This window comes from Silurus aristotelis, assembly GCF_946808225.1.
Source record: "Silurus aristotelis genome assembly, chromosome: 16".
In the NCBI taxonomy this organism is placed as follows: Eukaryota; Metazoa; Chordata; class Actinopteri; order Siluriformes; family Siluridae; genus Silurus; species Silurus aristotelis.
In genome coordinates this window covers 6,233,493-6,248,868 of record NC_139589.1, presented here as the reverse complement: position 1 = coordinate 6,248,868, position 15,376 = coordinate 6,233,493, and the positions used below count along the sequence as shown (strand labels likewise).

General features: G+C 38.0%; 2 protein-coding genes across 3 annotated transcripts in view; both read right to left on the bottom strand.

Moving 5' to 3' along the window:
- Positions 1-4,321, bottom strand: part of LOC310739568 (SH2 domain-containing protein 4A) — a 33,297-nt gene extending 28,976 nt beyond the window's left edge. Inside the window, exons 1-3 of one of the 2 annotated variants that reach the window (XM_083565560.1) lie at positions 3,925-4,321; positions 2,023-2,297; positions 1,077-1,414 (exon numbers count right to left, since the gene is read on the bottom strand). In XM_083565560.1, coding sequence (XP_083421686.1) covers positions 1,077-1,245 — 169 coding nt within the window. In that variant the 5' untranslated portion in view covers positions 1,246-1,414; positions 2,023-2,297; positions 3,925-4,321. Of the gene's footprint in view, positions 1-1,076; positions 1,415-1,548; positions 2,298-3,924 lie in introns of those variants that run through there. The other variant, XM_083565561.1, reaches the window with a different exon arrangement.
- Positions 4,322-6,060: 1,739 nt separating this feature from the next.
- puraa (purine-rich element binding protein Aa) lies at positions 6,061-15,286 on the bottom strand. Its single transcript, XM_083565483.1, has 2 exons — positions 15,123-15,286; positions 6,061-11,070 (listed from the first exon to the last, which is right to left on the bottom strand). The coding sequence occupies exon 2, from the start codon at positions 10,988-10,990 to the stop codon at positions 10,130-10,132; it is 861 nt and encodes a 286-aa protein (XP_083421609.1). The 5' UTR covers positions 10,991-11,070; positions 15,123-15,286; the 3' UTR covers positions 6,061-10,129.
- Positions 15,287-15,376: the final 90 nt, after the last annotated feature.

Sequence of the window (15,376 nt, the reverse complement as noted above, 5' to 3'; positions counted from 1 at the left end):
AATGATTATAGCGATACAATTTATTTTTTTAAATATTCACATTTTCGTGCGGCATTTAAAATTTGGTACGATACAGTAGGACGTATCTCAGCTTGTGAGATGACTTACTCTCGGCAGCAATTGACAGATTGTCTTATTGGTAGACAGCATATTCTTTTCTACGTTTCTAGTGTTTCAGAGCCCAATTTTAGATCTTGTCTCACTCCTTTTAATCACCAATGAAACAAAGCGCGTCTGGCTCTGTCCTTCACTCGTGAATTGGCGCTCGTGCACGCACCCATTGCCACATACACATATACTGTAAAGTTTATACATTACCGTACTGTACATTGCTCTGTTTTGCTAAATTGTGTACTGCCATTTGTTTAATTATTAACAAATTACAGTATACTACCCCATAGTGATCACCATTCATTAATTTTCCTTGTTCTGCTAGGCCTTGTCTCGACTTCCGTTTTTTTTTTTTTTTTTTTTATTTACAATGGTGTCATTGTAACGCATCTCCATCATAAGTCGGGGACTACCTGTATTGTCATGTTAAACATATTGAGTTGGTACAGTACACAGTGAAACAAAACAAAGTTCCTCGAGGACTGAGGTGCTACATAGAACAACACAGAATTTCATGAGACAACACAGATTCTCCACAGGAAGGAAAATAACAATCAGGAAGTTAAAATAGCCACATACATCTACATGAACTGCCCATGTCTGATTGCTTTTTATTGTTGATGGTAGATTATGGAGTGAGACAAAAGTGTTATAGAGCTTCTGATTGGAAACAAAGTGGTTGAGAACAGGATGAATCAGTTACAATGTAGGATTTATGAACATTAATCGCATTTGTTCGGCGCTCTTATCTAAAGTGGCTTACATTTCTTTCATTTGAATATTGCTGAAGAGTTGAACAGTTCAGGGTTGATAGGCCCAGAAGGGGCAGCTTGGATTTCTTCCAGTTAGGACAACATCTTAACCAAACTGTGACCAATGTCCACATTGTCCACATCTACTTTAATTACAGTTGACTGATGATTTGCATTGTAAATGTAAAGACGTGTAACATGGTGATGCCGTACCTGGCCTGGGTTTGCGTGGTTCCTCTTTCTCCAGTTTCTCCTCATGCTCTTTCCAGCGCCGGACTTGCTCCTGTCTCATCTTCAGGAACAACGTCTTCTTCTGCTCCTCATTCAGAGCGTCCAATACATCCGGGTCGATGTACATTTCCTTTAGGATCTGCTGCAACATGGCTACTTTTTTTGTGCGTGTGTTTAATCCTTTAGCTCCAGATGGAGAAAAAGTATGTGTTGGAATTATATGGAGTGTGTGCCTGGGTGCCGGCCCTGCTCCTGAGCCCTGCTGCTTGCTCACTCACAACACTCTTTCATCACTGAGCAGCAGCCGGCAGCTGGACAGGCTGTGGGGGTTAAAACAAAAATGACAAGTTACAACATCTGGAAACAATCTGCCTGTTTTTTTTGTAGCTTAGGTTCGCTTGCTTGCATTGTCGTTTTATGGGTCAAGTTAGGATTTCTTTGTGCCTCTACTAACTTTTCCTGTTTGCCTTCTTCTCTCATTTTCTTGTCATCCTTGTTCAACTGCTCTGCCAGACTCCTTTTCTCAAAAACAGTGTGAGGCACCAGAGTGCTGTTAAACATGCAGTTTCTCTTGCTTAAATGGGAGGAGATTCCTCTAAAAAAAAAAAAAAAAAAAAAATCCCCCACCCTCTTACAAACCCCAACGAAGCACTTGAGTTCTATTTTAGCCTTGTCTTTTTGTAGCTCTAACTCAACTTCAAGAGCAGTGACTAAAGAGAGGAGCATGCATGTTAGTTCAGGCGTCCCTTAAGAACGGAAACATTTACAAGAAACAGATGGCATGAGCGAGACAAAGCCAGGGTGAGGGCTGTCAGTCAACCACAGTAGAAGTTTGCAGCAGCTGGAAGAGTGATGGAAGACAAGATAAAAGGCAAAAAGTCAATGCAGGAAAGACGAGTGGAGGAATAAAGACTATATTCATACTCACAGTTGGGTGCGGACGGTGTACAGCAGGCGTTACAGATTGGGAGAATGAGTGCTGCTGTCCTCCTTTGCCTTTGTGTATGACTTAGTTAGTGACATCACAACATTCCATACTCTCTCTCTCTCTTTCTCTTCCACCCACGCTGCTGAATTTTTTTTTTTCCCCAAAAAGAGCATAAACACACATATTTCCTCTCTATCCCTTGTGCTGTTCACTAGAGAACAGGAGCTCAGGAAGCTGGGGCAGGCGGTTGGTGCTTTAAACAATGTAGCAGCAGCCTGCTGAACAAAGCCGGATGGGTGACAGAGTAAGAAAGTGACACAACAGCTGTAAGCAGCAAGACCCAATGACAGTCAACTAAAAAAAAAGTAATAAATTGCTTTTTTTTCTACAAGCATTTTATTTAGGTAATGTCCATTTTCTTTTCTTTTTGAACATCTTTTTACACGAGACAGATACATTATTTAATGGTTTAATCTAGACAATGAAAGATTTTTAAAACTATGGGATGAAAAGAGTTGTCGAATTAGACTGATCGGTGTTTTTATAAACCAAACACCAGGGGGCGCTACAGATGACAAACTTTCTAAATAGTAACTAAACTAAAGTAAACATAGATAGATAGATAGATAGATAGATAGATAGATAGATAGATAGATAGATAGATAGATAGATAGATAGATAGATAGATAGATAGATTATCTTAGTTAAAAGAGTTATTTTATTAACCTGTAAACTCTGGTCAACAAAAGCTGTTTAATGCTGTCTAAAATGGTAATAGTAGTTAATAGATCCATGGACTGAACAATTCCTTGCAATTTATTCTGAGTGGTAGATAAACAGGCGCAGCATATCCACTTCAGGAGGAAGCTACATATTAAAAGTACAAAGCGAAGTCCTATCCTAATAACAGGGAACTCTACAGCTCGGTAGCATTTTGCCATGATAACATGTAGAATTTTTAGACAACAGCTCCATCTGCTGGTACATTTACGCATTTTTTTAGACTAGCATGAACACATTCGTTTAATAAAAACTTCCTTTCGGCTTCTCCCATTAGGGGTCGCCACAGCGGATCATCATCCGTATTCATGATCCGCATGTTCAATTTGGCACATGTTTTTACGCTGGATGCCCTTCCTAACGCAACCCTCCCCATTTATCCGGGCTTGGGACCGGCACTAAGGGTGCACTGGCTTGAGAGAGCCGCATACTAACCACTAGACCACCTGTGTAAATACATGATAAAGAATAGCGAATAATTCATCACAGGGTCTCTTTTCCCTTTCTCTGGTCCAGTTTATGGCTACAGAAAAAGAATAAATAACGCAGCATCTTCTCTGTAAAAAGATGCAAACACAAATATGGCCAGATATGGCCAGCAATTCAAACCAGGAAGGCTGGATATATATATAACTAAAATACCAACGTGGTGAGCAGAAAAGCATCTCAGAACCTCAACCTCAAACCTTGAGACCAATAGGATACCACAGCAGAAGTTCCACTCCTGTCAACAAAAAAAGGAATTACTTGACAGATTGGAAAAACTTCGCCTTGTGTGATAAAAGTGGATTTATAACACATATGAGTAGGATCTGAATTAGGTCTTAAAAATAGGAATCTATATACTTAATCTGCTCTGTTTTCTTTGTGTCAGCAGTTTGGGCTGGTAGAAGTAGTGTTATAGTGTGGGGATGTTTTTTTTTTTTCGTAGCACACACTGCACACCTTAACATTAATCCAGCATCGTCAGACCATGCACACCCCCTTACACCATCACCTACCCCCTTTTATAATGGCTACTTCCAGCATGATGGTGCAGCATCTTACAAAGCATTATTTCAGAAGAAACTCTTTCCATAAACAATGGGACAATAAGTTCTGTGTCCTGGCGTCCACACTCACCAGCTCTTCCATCTAAACCGATGATGGGTTTTGGTAGAAATCTGCAGCAGTTGTGTGATGAAATTGTTCAGCAGAATTCAAAAGGAATATGTCCAACACATTGTGAAATCCATGTCCTAAAGCATTGATGCATTTGTGGAGCAAAATGAGGGTCCAGTTCGATTTTCCTAATAAAATGGCCGGTAAGTGTATATTGCTGCTTTGACAATGTAGGTGTGGACGATGTCATACATCTCCTTTAGAGCTTCCGTTCGGGTGAAATCTGATCTGGTGAGGAGAGTGTATGATTGACATCAATTTGTTTTTCTGTTAAATAAAAAAACCCTCCCTTTCGGGCTAGAAATGTTAATTCTTGAAATAAAGCTGATGATCTGGAAGAACGTTTCATTTATTTGCAATTACGCTTCCCTTTAAATTAATAAAATAAAAAAATAAAAAGATGTAAAAACAAATTGCAGTTACACGTGATGCCCACTAGGTGGTCCCCTTCAACACAAGAAAAGAGAGAATGCGTGTGTGTGTGTGTGTGTGTGTGTGTGTGTGTGTGTGTGTGTGTGTGTGTGTGTTATTGGTGCATTGATGTGCAGAAATGGCACACTGCTTCAGTTTCAGCTTTTAGTTTATTCTCATTCTGGAGTGGCAACGCCCTGGCACTGGTACTGGCACCACCGTGCACCCTGTTAAATAAATCACTAAACAATGAGACAGCGAAAGGCTATTTACTGTGATGAAACTCACAGCTTGGGTATGAACTTTGCGTAGAACCAACTAACGTTATAAACATGTTCTAAACATGATTAGAACCTATTCAAGGGTAAAAATGCCTGACATCTGAATGGTTATATAGCAGGGAATGCTATTTATCCAGTTAGTTCAATTACGACACAGTTTTTTTTTCCATAATAAAAAGCATATATTGTGCAACTTTAGACTTTTGTCATTCTAAATACAAATAAATTCATTAATGGTTTATTAATTATCCACAGATCATTTGTTAAAAACCTATGGATATTATGTGTAGAAACTGCACTCAAGTTTTGAAACATCATTAAAAACCTGATAGATATATTTTTTAAAGGAAACAGAAAACAAAGATGTGAGCACAAAAGATAATCAGTGAACAGCACTTTATCGTAAATATTTTGAAACATTTGTATATGGATTGTTTGCATTTACTGGTAAATAAACTTGGTTCTATGTCAGATTTTAGGTAATTGGCCTAACAGATTTTACAATACAATGCTATATATTTGTAATCATCATCATTGGCAACAGCTAAAAAAAAGTTCAATTAAAGAGAATAAATATATGAGCTCCTAGAACATATGGCATATTAGTTTTGAAGCTAGTTATTTTAGTAAGGTTTTTTTTCCCACTGATTAAGCGTATTATATTACATATTTTACTATAGGAAAACAACATAAAAAATGTATAGTAATTTAAAATACTATCAAAAAGTTATATTGTGCCATCTAATTTCAGGATATTGTAACAATGGACCATCCTTTTTATTATTGTTATTATAATTGTAATATGCTGAGACAGGAGGAACTTTAAACCATGCTCATACAAAGTTTCCTAAACAAAATTTTGTTTTAAAGACAAGTCATTTCTTGTTAATATATTTTTTTTAAAGATATATTTAATAAGCTGGTTTTTTTTTTACATTTTTCAATTTACATGAAATAAAAATTATACTGTAAATTATTTTTACAATCAAAATATTAAATATATTATATAATCTTTAAATTGAGTTATCAAATTTTTTATTATATATATATAATATATATATATAATTTTTTAAAACAAGAAATGACTGTTTCATGCCTTGTCTTTTACTCTAAAACTAAATTTTGCTTAGGAAACTTTGGCATGGACAGTTTAAAGTTCCTCCCCTCACATTCGTTGACAAAATTCAGCATTTGTAATTTTTTCTTCCCCAAGAAGTTTGGAAAAACATTTTATGATGTGTTTCTAATGCACCACTCAAGCAGTTCAACATAAACCCAATCATTTGAACATTTTGAATTGAACGCTAACAATCAAAACTGACTGACTAAAATGTTATTATTTAAAACACACATGACTTCTGGCAGGAACATGTATGTGGAGGAAAAAAAGAAACAGGACACAAAATTGTTGAAAATTAAACTCTTTTTTTTTTTTTTTTTTAGTGATGTGGGCAAATTAACATTTCTTTTATTTTAAAATTTGTAAAATGTACATAAATTATATTTGACGCATCAGCACCAAATGTGTTATTTAATATTCATTCTTGCAAAGGGAAGGAACAGAAGATAAAATAAAAAAAAACAAAAAAACAATTGCACTATAGACATTCCTTGTTCAGAGAATTTTTAAACAAAGATTGGTCAGACAATTTTTTTTTTCCAGCTGGAAAAGCAATGTGCTACTGACATCAACCACTGACGACAGAAGAGTCTACCAGACACCTTCATCCAAGCTTTCACATAGAATAGTAACCAATTGAGGAAAGCCAAATCATGTGTAATTCCTCAGCCCCCGAGGCCTGAACTCAAGCATCGTCGTTCCCGCCTCCCTTCTCACGTACAGAAATAGAAACATGGAAACGTTACATGGAGCATCTGGATGATCTCTAAAAGTGCTAGTTAACTGCTCTGTGTTGGTTTGGCCAGGTTGGGTGGAGTTTGCTATATATAGTTTTGGCTTCTTTTCTAGACCCAGATAGTTTATATATATTTATTTATTTTTAAATAAGTGCAGATAAAGGCTTTTCAAACCTCAGGAAAATAAATGTGGAATTGAGCCACATGCTTTCAAATATTAACCCTTGTCTTTTAATTGATATACATAATAATGCCACCATTGGCACATTTTATATTGCACACGGTAATGAAATAATGGAAAGAAAACAAAAAGCCTTGACAAGTGCTGTGGAAATTCAAAGAATGGGGGGGTGGGGGTTTGACAGGACATGTTGGACATACCCTGTAAATAAAGAATTCAGCCAATGACAAATTGTTGCCAAGATCTAGAGCCACGAGTCGGTCTTACAATACGTCAAATTTGGGCACCCAAAGCCAAACCCGAGCCCACCAACCCTTCTCCTGACTGCCCCTTCCTGAAGCCTGGCATGTGCAGAGCAGTGAAAAGACTGTACTGCATTTTCAAGGCTACCAACCCATGTCCGAGTTTACATGTGGGCTGATGCTTCGATGCAATTCAATGACAGCAGGGGAAGGGAGAAACTGAGTCATTATTTAGTGAAAGCCTGAGGGTCAGGAGCTTTAGAATGTGCAAAAACGCCCATATTATCTTAAGTACACCAAGTGACTGTGTGTGAAGAAAGTATGGCCAGCAAAGCCTTGGGTGTGGGGGATAAGAGGTAAAGGAAAGACAAGAACCCAAACTTTGATCCAAAGCACCAGCCAGCGTGTAAGCATGTGGAGTATAAGGCACCAATGCTGAAGAGTATGCTCCCCAACAAGTAACATTAAAGTCGGCGCTCCTAATCGGGCGCACAATGGTTGACGGTCAAGCATTTCAACCGTTGCACGTCCTTGTCGTTTTGAGCTGTGCAGCTTGCTGAAATAGACGTCTCTGAGTTTGTGTGTAGGACCAATCTACAGGGCTACGTCTTACCATATTTGGGCTATTCTTTTCCAATCGGGCAGAGTGGCTCACAGGACATTTCAGCAGTCTTGGTTGAAATGTTTTGCATTGTTTTACTGCTATGAATTTAAATACTTTATGCCCTTAAAAGATTAATGTTCGACCGGCTTCCACAAACATCGCAATGCAATTTAGAAACGAAAAGACTTTGTGCTAAAACGTTGCTTGTCCTTGATGCCAACCATAAATGGGCATATTCCATCCACGAATACGCCATGTAACAAAGCGTGTGACTTGAACTAGGGTAAGCTTCTAAGCTTGTTGCTTGTTTAGGTGGTCTTGTATTTTTCTCGCAATTCTTTCGGAAGTCGTCTGGAAGTCGTGGAATCAAAACTGCCCTTTCAGAGCTTGTTGGGTCGGTCCTTTAATACCAGACACTAAATATGATACTGTATCTGAAAATAACCCACAAATCGTTTTGGGAAATGTTTTAAATAAATGTTCATGTTACGATGTATACCTCGACTTTAAACGCACTTACACACACACTTGAGAGCCATACAGGTCCCACCTAAGGAGGCACGTCTTGCACTACCCAATCGTCAAAATTTGATACAAACATTGATAGTTTTTTAGCCACAATCCTGCTGCTCATCAAGGCCCTGCAACAGCTCAACCTTAGCTTAAACATGTAGGGCACACCTTCATAAACAAGTCAGATCATCTTAGTTATTTTTAAAGGTAAAATAGAGTGGGTTATGGCAGCAATTAGACACCCTCCACCAATTGTTGTTCAACTTTCGGGGCAGCAGAGTGGCGTATCGTATGACTGACTTCCTGTTCCTGTTTCAGAAGGAAGTATGTCAACATGCAGAATGGGCACTCGAAATGACCTAAGACTCAACCTTCGATTAAAAGACAACTGGGACAGATAGATTGAAATGCAAAATGCCGATGGTGCGTAATTTCCTTGGGGGGCGAATAACTTTATATTGTAAACTTTTCTGATGTGCCTCTTTTGAATGAGCGCACCGATTCAGAGAGGTCTGTCGATAAACCAGACTCCATTCCGAGTTTGTCCAGCTGCATTTCTCAAAACGCTAACGCAGACAACGGTATCGAGCTTCACCGCAGACCTTCGTGTGTCCGGACTAGGGCTCTCCCCAACACAGGTCCTAAAGGACCCCTGAGAGAGACAGAGTGAGATTTCATTGCACCGGACCTGTCGTTCATGTATGATCAAACAGTCAAGGATTCAATACTGTATTTACAGGTAGAACGGAAATCAGTCGTCAACTAAGTGACCAAACATCACTGACAGGACACTGTCTATGAAATCACTAAAGAGAAGGTCCTTGAGGACACACATCGAGAAAATCCACCTCAATGTAGCTGTGTAGAGGTTAACATGCAACAACAGCATTCCTTGGCGCCACTCGTACTCTCATTGGTAGACTGATATAATATTTAAATCCTTCTAGAGATTGTTATTTAATTCCCCCACTAAAAACGTGGGGTATTATCTTCTCTGTAAGCACTGATATACAGTTGACTCACAAAATTATACTCTCGCGCTCTCTATATATATAGATATTTTTTTTTACGTTAACATTTTCATGTTTCGTTGCACCTTCATCCAGGGGCCATCTTTTTTACTCTTTCTGCTGTCACTGCTCTTTGTTGTTTATAGTACCTTTAATAACTCGTCTGAACACTTTGTGTGACAACAAGACACAAGTACATAGTATACTCATCTGCATGACACAGAGAAAAATACACTGGGATCATACTTTATAGGCTGCCTCTTGTGTATAGGTCTCTATGACGAGGACCGGTGACTGTTCGACCGGATCTTCTAATAACCCGAGTGCATTCTGTCGTACAGCGAGCACTCGCGACCTTTGCCAGAGATAAACCCTGTCACCACACTTACTGATATTTTGTCACCTTTGCGGTCCCGATTAGCCTTCAGGTGATGCTTTTGAACATAGGAGTGGCATGGTTACCATGACAGCCTCATCATAATCATTTTAAAATTGAGTTTTTGTTTTTTTCTTTTTCTAAAAAAAAGGAGAGAACATAAAATAAAACCATCTGATTTGTGCTGAAGTTATTAGCTTACACGTAAAGGACTTTTTTTCTGCAATATTTCCATTTGAACATTGCCAACACCTTTTTTTCCTGTTTGTTTTTATAATATCCGACGTGTATAAAAGTTCTCGGTTAATAAGGGAAATAAACACTCAGTTCTTTTATCTGTAGTCAAGTAGGAAACACAGTTCATACATAATGTTATTACTCTGTTTAGCAGCCGCTTACTGTATTAATGGTGGGTAAGTGGATCACATCCAGTGATGGGGTACGAGTTGCACCTGTCATCTTGTGGAGGTTTGTTGTATGTTTGTGGATACTTACTGCCCCTTGGAGTTAAAACCGTTACATCTTTTACGTTTCTTTCATTTGTACACTAAAAAGTTTTCTTTTTTCGTTTTACGCATCGTTTTGCTTTGTTTTGATCGTATTTTATATATATATATTATATATAATATATATATTTATATAGACTTTTTTTTTTTGCATGTTATCCTCCCTCCCAATCCTCCGCTCATTATCAATCCTCATCCCCGTCGTCCGGGTGCATCTCTGCCGGCTGTTGCTGCTGCTCGCACGCCCTCCTCTCCCGCTGCTTGTCTTGGATCTTTTTCATCTCCTCGGCGTATTTACAGAACGTGCTGCCGAACTTGGCCCACACTTTGTAGGGCACCGTGATCGAGTTGCGGTACGTGGGCTTCACCTCGCTCACACGCATGAAAACGCCGTACTTGTTGGAGCCCACGTCGAAGAAGAAGCGCTTGTTGTCCACAGTGAGCGACGTGCCTTCGGGCAGCTCGGCAGGCTCATCCTCCACGCCGTAGTCGTCGATAAGTTTGGCGAGCGCGTCGCGGAACTCGATGAGCCCCTGCGCCGGCAGCGCGATGGTCTGGCCCTGCGCCGAGCCCAAGCCAGGCCCCCGGTTGACCGTCTGTCGGATCCGCAGGAAGCGGCCGCGCTGGTTCTCCTTCAGATCCATGTAATACTTCCGATTCTCGCGCACCAGGAACTCGCTCTTGAGCGCCCGTCTCGGCTCGTCCTGCAACGCGTCCGGGTTGCTGGGGCCCAGCTGCGCGTAGTGCTCGATGAAGTCCCCGAGGTAGTCTCGGAACTCGACGGCCACCGACATGGAGAGCGTCAGGCGGCTCTTGTTGCCACCGGCCCCCACTTCAGCGATCTTTAGGAAGCGGCCTTTCGCGTTCTGCTTTACGTCCAGGTAGAAGCGCTTGTTCTGAATGTCGACGCGCTTGGACGCTAGCTCCTGTGTGTCGTGCTGCAGGCCGGAAGCCGTGCCCGCCCCTCCTGCGACCGCGTGCATGGAGCTCAGAGCCGGGCCCGTAGCCGCTCCTCCCTGCTCACTTCCACTGTCTCTGTCCGCCATGATGCCTGCCTGCCTTCTCCCTCCGTCTGCTGCAACCTCACAGCCAGCCAGCCAGCCACGCGGCCGCTCTCGCGAGATCTCTGCAAGCAGACAGACAGGTTGGATTTAAAGCCCCTAGTCCCGCCGTTACACCTAATCCACGATCACAAAACCTACACGCATTAAACAAATGACAGATACTGCACATTTTTACGTGCTTTATTTACTCAGAGCTCATAAAATAATTTACACCAACTTCACTTAAATCATCACTCCATATTAACTACAATTATTTACCAGATACTGTCCTCACTTCACCTTCTGCGGTCTCTTACTAACAATCCTCAACTACAGGTTACAAAAGGAAGAAAGGAAAGGAAAGGGGGAAAATCGTCTTAACATGCATTTATTTATGACTAGTTAAATAGTGACTGTTTAGTTAAACTAGTCTAGTTAAACAGTCCCTCTTTAACTAGTCATCAATAAATGCATGTTAAGCCTATTTTCCCCCTTTCCTTTCCTTTCTTCCTTTTTTTTTATTTTATGACCTTTAATCATAAAGTCCTGTATATAATGACTTTATGACTAGTTAAACACACACACACGCATATATATATCAATATCCCCAGACACTATCCTAAGGGTCAGTAAGAGCACCATCTCCTCCCAAAATCCATACAATTTGTTGTCTGTGCAAATGCAGACTCTCTGTTAACTCATATCTTTAAATCATTATGAAGCCACTAAACGCTTTTAATCTCATTCTGTATTTTATTAAGTTGTTTTTCCACATCCGACATCCAACTTTACTTTATTTCGGAATTCTCATATACATGCAACCCTTTATATACTTTACATGGGTCATATCTGTTGGACTATGACACAATATCTTTTAAATATGACACCATAATTCAAACCGAGATATATATTTTGTTATTATTACAACGCCACAAAACAATTTAACTCCTTTTGCGTAGACAAACAAACTTAGACAAACATATATATGATAATAAATAATATGTCAAACATAAGCTTTCATTATTATTATTATTATTATTATTATTATTATTATTATTATTATTATTATTATTATTATTAGATTCTGCTATCCATTATCAATTTGTTAAGTACTTCATCATTTTCATCTTCAGTAACCGCTTGATTCCAGTCTGGTTGGTGGTCGCGCTGGATCCGGAGCACATACTTGGAATTCTGGGCGCGAGTCAGGAATACTCGCTCCACGCAACGCCACGCGCACACGTTCCCATCAAGTACACAGTTCCCAAAGAGATGTGTTTTGAGAGGTGGAAGAAAATCAGATGAATCCCCCGGAGACACAGAGAGGACATGCGCATCTGCACACTGGCCGCAGCGCCATGCCGCACAGTTGAGTTTGATATATTTGCAAATGAATTTGGGTTGTGCAGAAATGTATTTTGATGATATTCATGATACGGATACAAACGAACATATTTTTAATGAATTAAGCACGCGCAAACATGCTCTGTGGTTTATTTTTGTTAAGCGTTAAATAAAGATAACTTGGAATAAAATTAAAGACAATGGAAAATTAAATAATAATAAAAAATGTTTCCCTAGGAATCAATTTAGGATATATTACATAAATATATTTAGTAATGTTTTATATACATAAATCTATCTATCTATCTATCTATCTATCTATCTATCTATCTATCTATCTATCTATCTATCTATCTATCTATATAAACCTAAGTATATCTTATAGTGATATATGCCACGTCGAACATGTAGAGAAGTTTGACTTTTTTCTGTCTCTGGAAAAGTCTGCCTTTTAAAATCCATTTATTAAAACTATCAATCAATTTCTAGGAAGCACTAATGCATGCAAATGAAATCATTTTTTATACGTGAATCAAATAAATGCAATGAAATTTGTGTTGTATTGTATTAAATTATAGATAAGCAATACATAAATCAACATGAATTTCAATATTAATAGAAGCTGCCACGTAGACTTTAAGTGTGCCAGGTTTCGAAAAGTGCAAAAGATATTAGTAATAATATTAATACAAATAAAATAATTTTTGTTTTGTATCAGATGCTCCCATTATTAGTATCAGATGCTCCCATTATTAGCATTCAAGAAGATGCAGAATAACGCTGCATTCAAAAAAAAATATTCATTTAAAAAAGTGGCAAATGTATATCTAATGTATGAATATGTATTTATATTCTAGAGTCGCAGAGAACCTCACATTCAATGCATTTAATGCAACCCGACATTTACTGCATCTTGTATTCTTAAACATTATATATATATATATATATATATATATATATATATATATATATATATATATATATATATATATATATATATATTAAACATTATATATATATATATATATATATATATATATATATATATATATATATATATATATATATATATATATATATATATATATATATATATACACACACAATTTATTCTTTTCCAGATATTTGTTAGCTCATTTCTGAACTCACCTTTCATTCAAGTCAGTTAAAATAAGAGTACGCATTATATGCAATACTCAATACGCAAAACAAGAGGCATAACTCGTAACAGTTCTCCTATAATTCTGTAATAATAGAAAGTATAGTATTTTTCTCTGTAAATTGTACTGAGCTATTCGCTGAATGATAATTAGGAACACAACATGAGGCAAATAAATAATAATTAAAAGGATTTAAAAACGGTGCTGTTAAAACAATTTATTTACCAAATGTAGCTTAAGATATTATTATATAATATATTTCAAGCATATACTTGTATTCTTAAAAAGATTGGCCTTCATTAATCTATTGCCAACCCTGTTATTAATTCTGATAACGCTCAAAAATAAAAGAAGCGGTGTTCAGACTTTTGATGAACGCTACCAAAACCGACCGCAGAAATTGTTGAAAAGTTTGTGGTTTTGTGGGATCTCCACCCAAAAACAAAACAAAAAAAACAACAACTCCGTTTTCTTGATGATTCATAATTTGGGCGAGGCAGAAAGGTTAAAACTGATAATGTAATAGTGTCGTTAGTGTCGAAATACTCGTACAATGTCAGGTTTTATTTGGTAATTTAAAAATAAGCTCTTAAGTTTTCATGAAACCTACAATGCATTATAAATTATAGTGCAAATAAAATGTATAAATAAATAAAATACATAAATAAAATTTCCGACACAAATATTCATTATCAAAGAATAAAACATGCCCTGGATTATTTTAATAGTAATATCAGTTACAGAAAGATGGACATTTAAATGCAATATTGGAGTTTTTTTTGTTTGTTTGTTTGTTTTTTTATGCCTTAACTTTGCCTGTCATTAAATTATTATGAAACAGACTGAAGACGTAAAAAACGAAAATATAGCAAAATGAATATTACTATGTTCAGCAATTATTAAATGAAGACTGTCATTTTTTTTTATAGCTATACATATTTATATATCGGTAAACAACAAAACAACAGCTGGACCCAAATGAGAGTTAATTGCCCACTGTCGGTGTTTTTTTCCGTGTGTGTTAGAGTCGGTTTGTAAATTCCATGTAATTAGCATTCACTTGTGAACTTCAACAGAACTCAACGAATATTTCAACTTCATTCTACAGTCCTGCTGAATGGGGTCTTGCCATCGAAAATTGATCACAGGAAACCGTGAAATTTTGCCAGTGGCAAACCTGCTCGACCCGAAAATAACTTTGTTCAAGCAAAAAAGTGTAAAAAAAACAAACAAAAAAAAAACTGGTACACAAGAGAATGACAAGACATTGTGTATCGTGGGGTTTTCCAAACATTTTGACATACAATTAAAAAAAAAAAAAAAAAAAAAAGTTTGCGTACAGTCATTCAGCATGCACTTAGTTTTTAAGCGCAACAGTCTGCACCGTTTTGAAACTACATACCGAGTTTGTGCAAATAAACTCGATTCTGGTAATTTAGAAGCGATTACATTGCGTTTAAATATGTGCGAAGCTCATAAGCAGCTACGCGGTCCTTTTTTCTATCTTTCTGTGTTTTTTTTTTTTTTTTTACCCCACATCTCTTAGTCTGCATGCAGCAAGTGCGTTTAAGCGCCATTGCAGCAAGGAGGGTGAAAAAAAGACGCCAAAAAAGCAAGCTGCGAAGGCCTACCGTGAACACTAGCGCGTCTCCCTTTTCGCCGCTCCACAAGATGGAACGAAAGAGCGAGTCGTGCCACGGAGACGGACGCACGCGAGTCTTGACGTCTGATGTCAGCACGCTTGCCGGTGGAGACAAACAGCGAGAGAGCCAGAGAAAGAGAAATAGAAAGACAGAGCAAAAAGGCGCCCCCTGCCGTCTTATTTGTGATACTACAGCCACTGTTAGGAATGGTTTCTGCGCATGGCGCTACCGACTTACTGCAT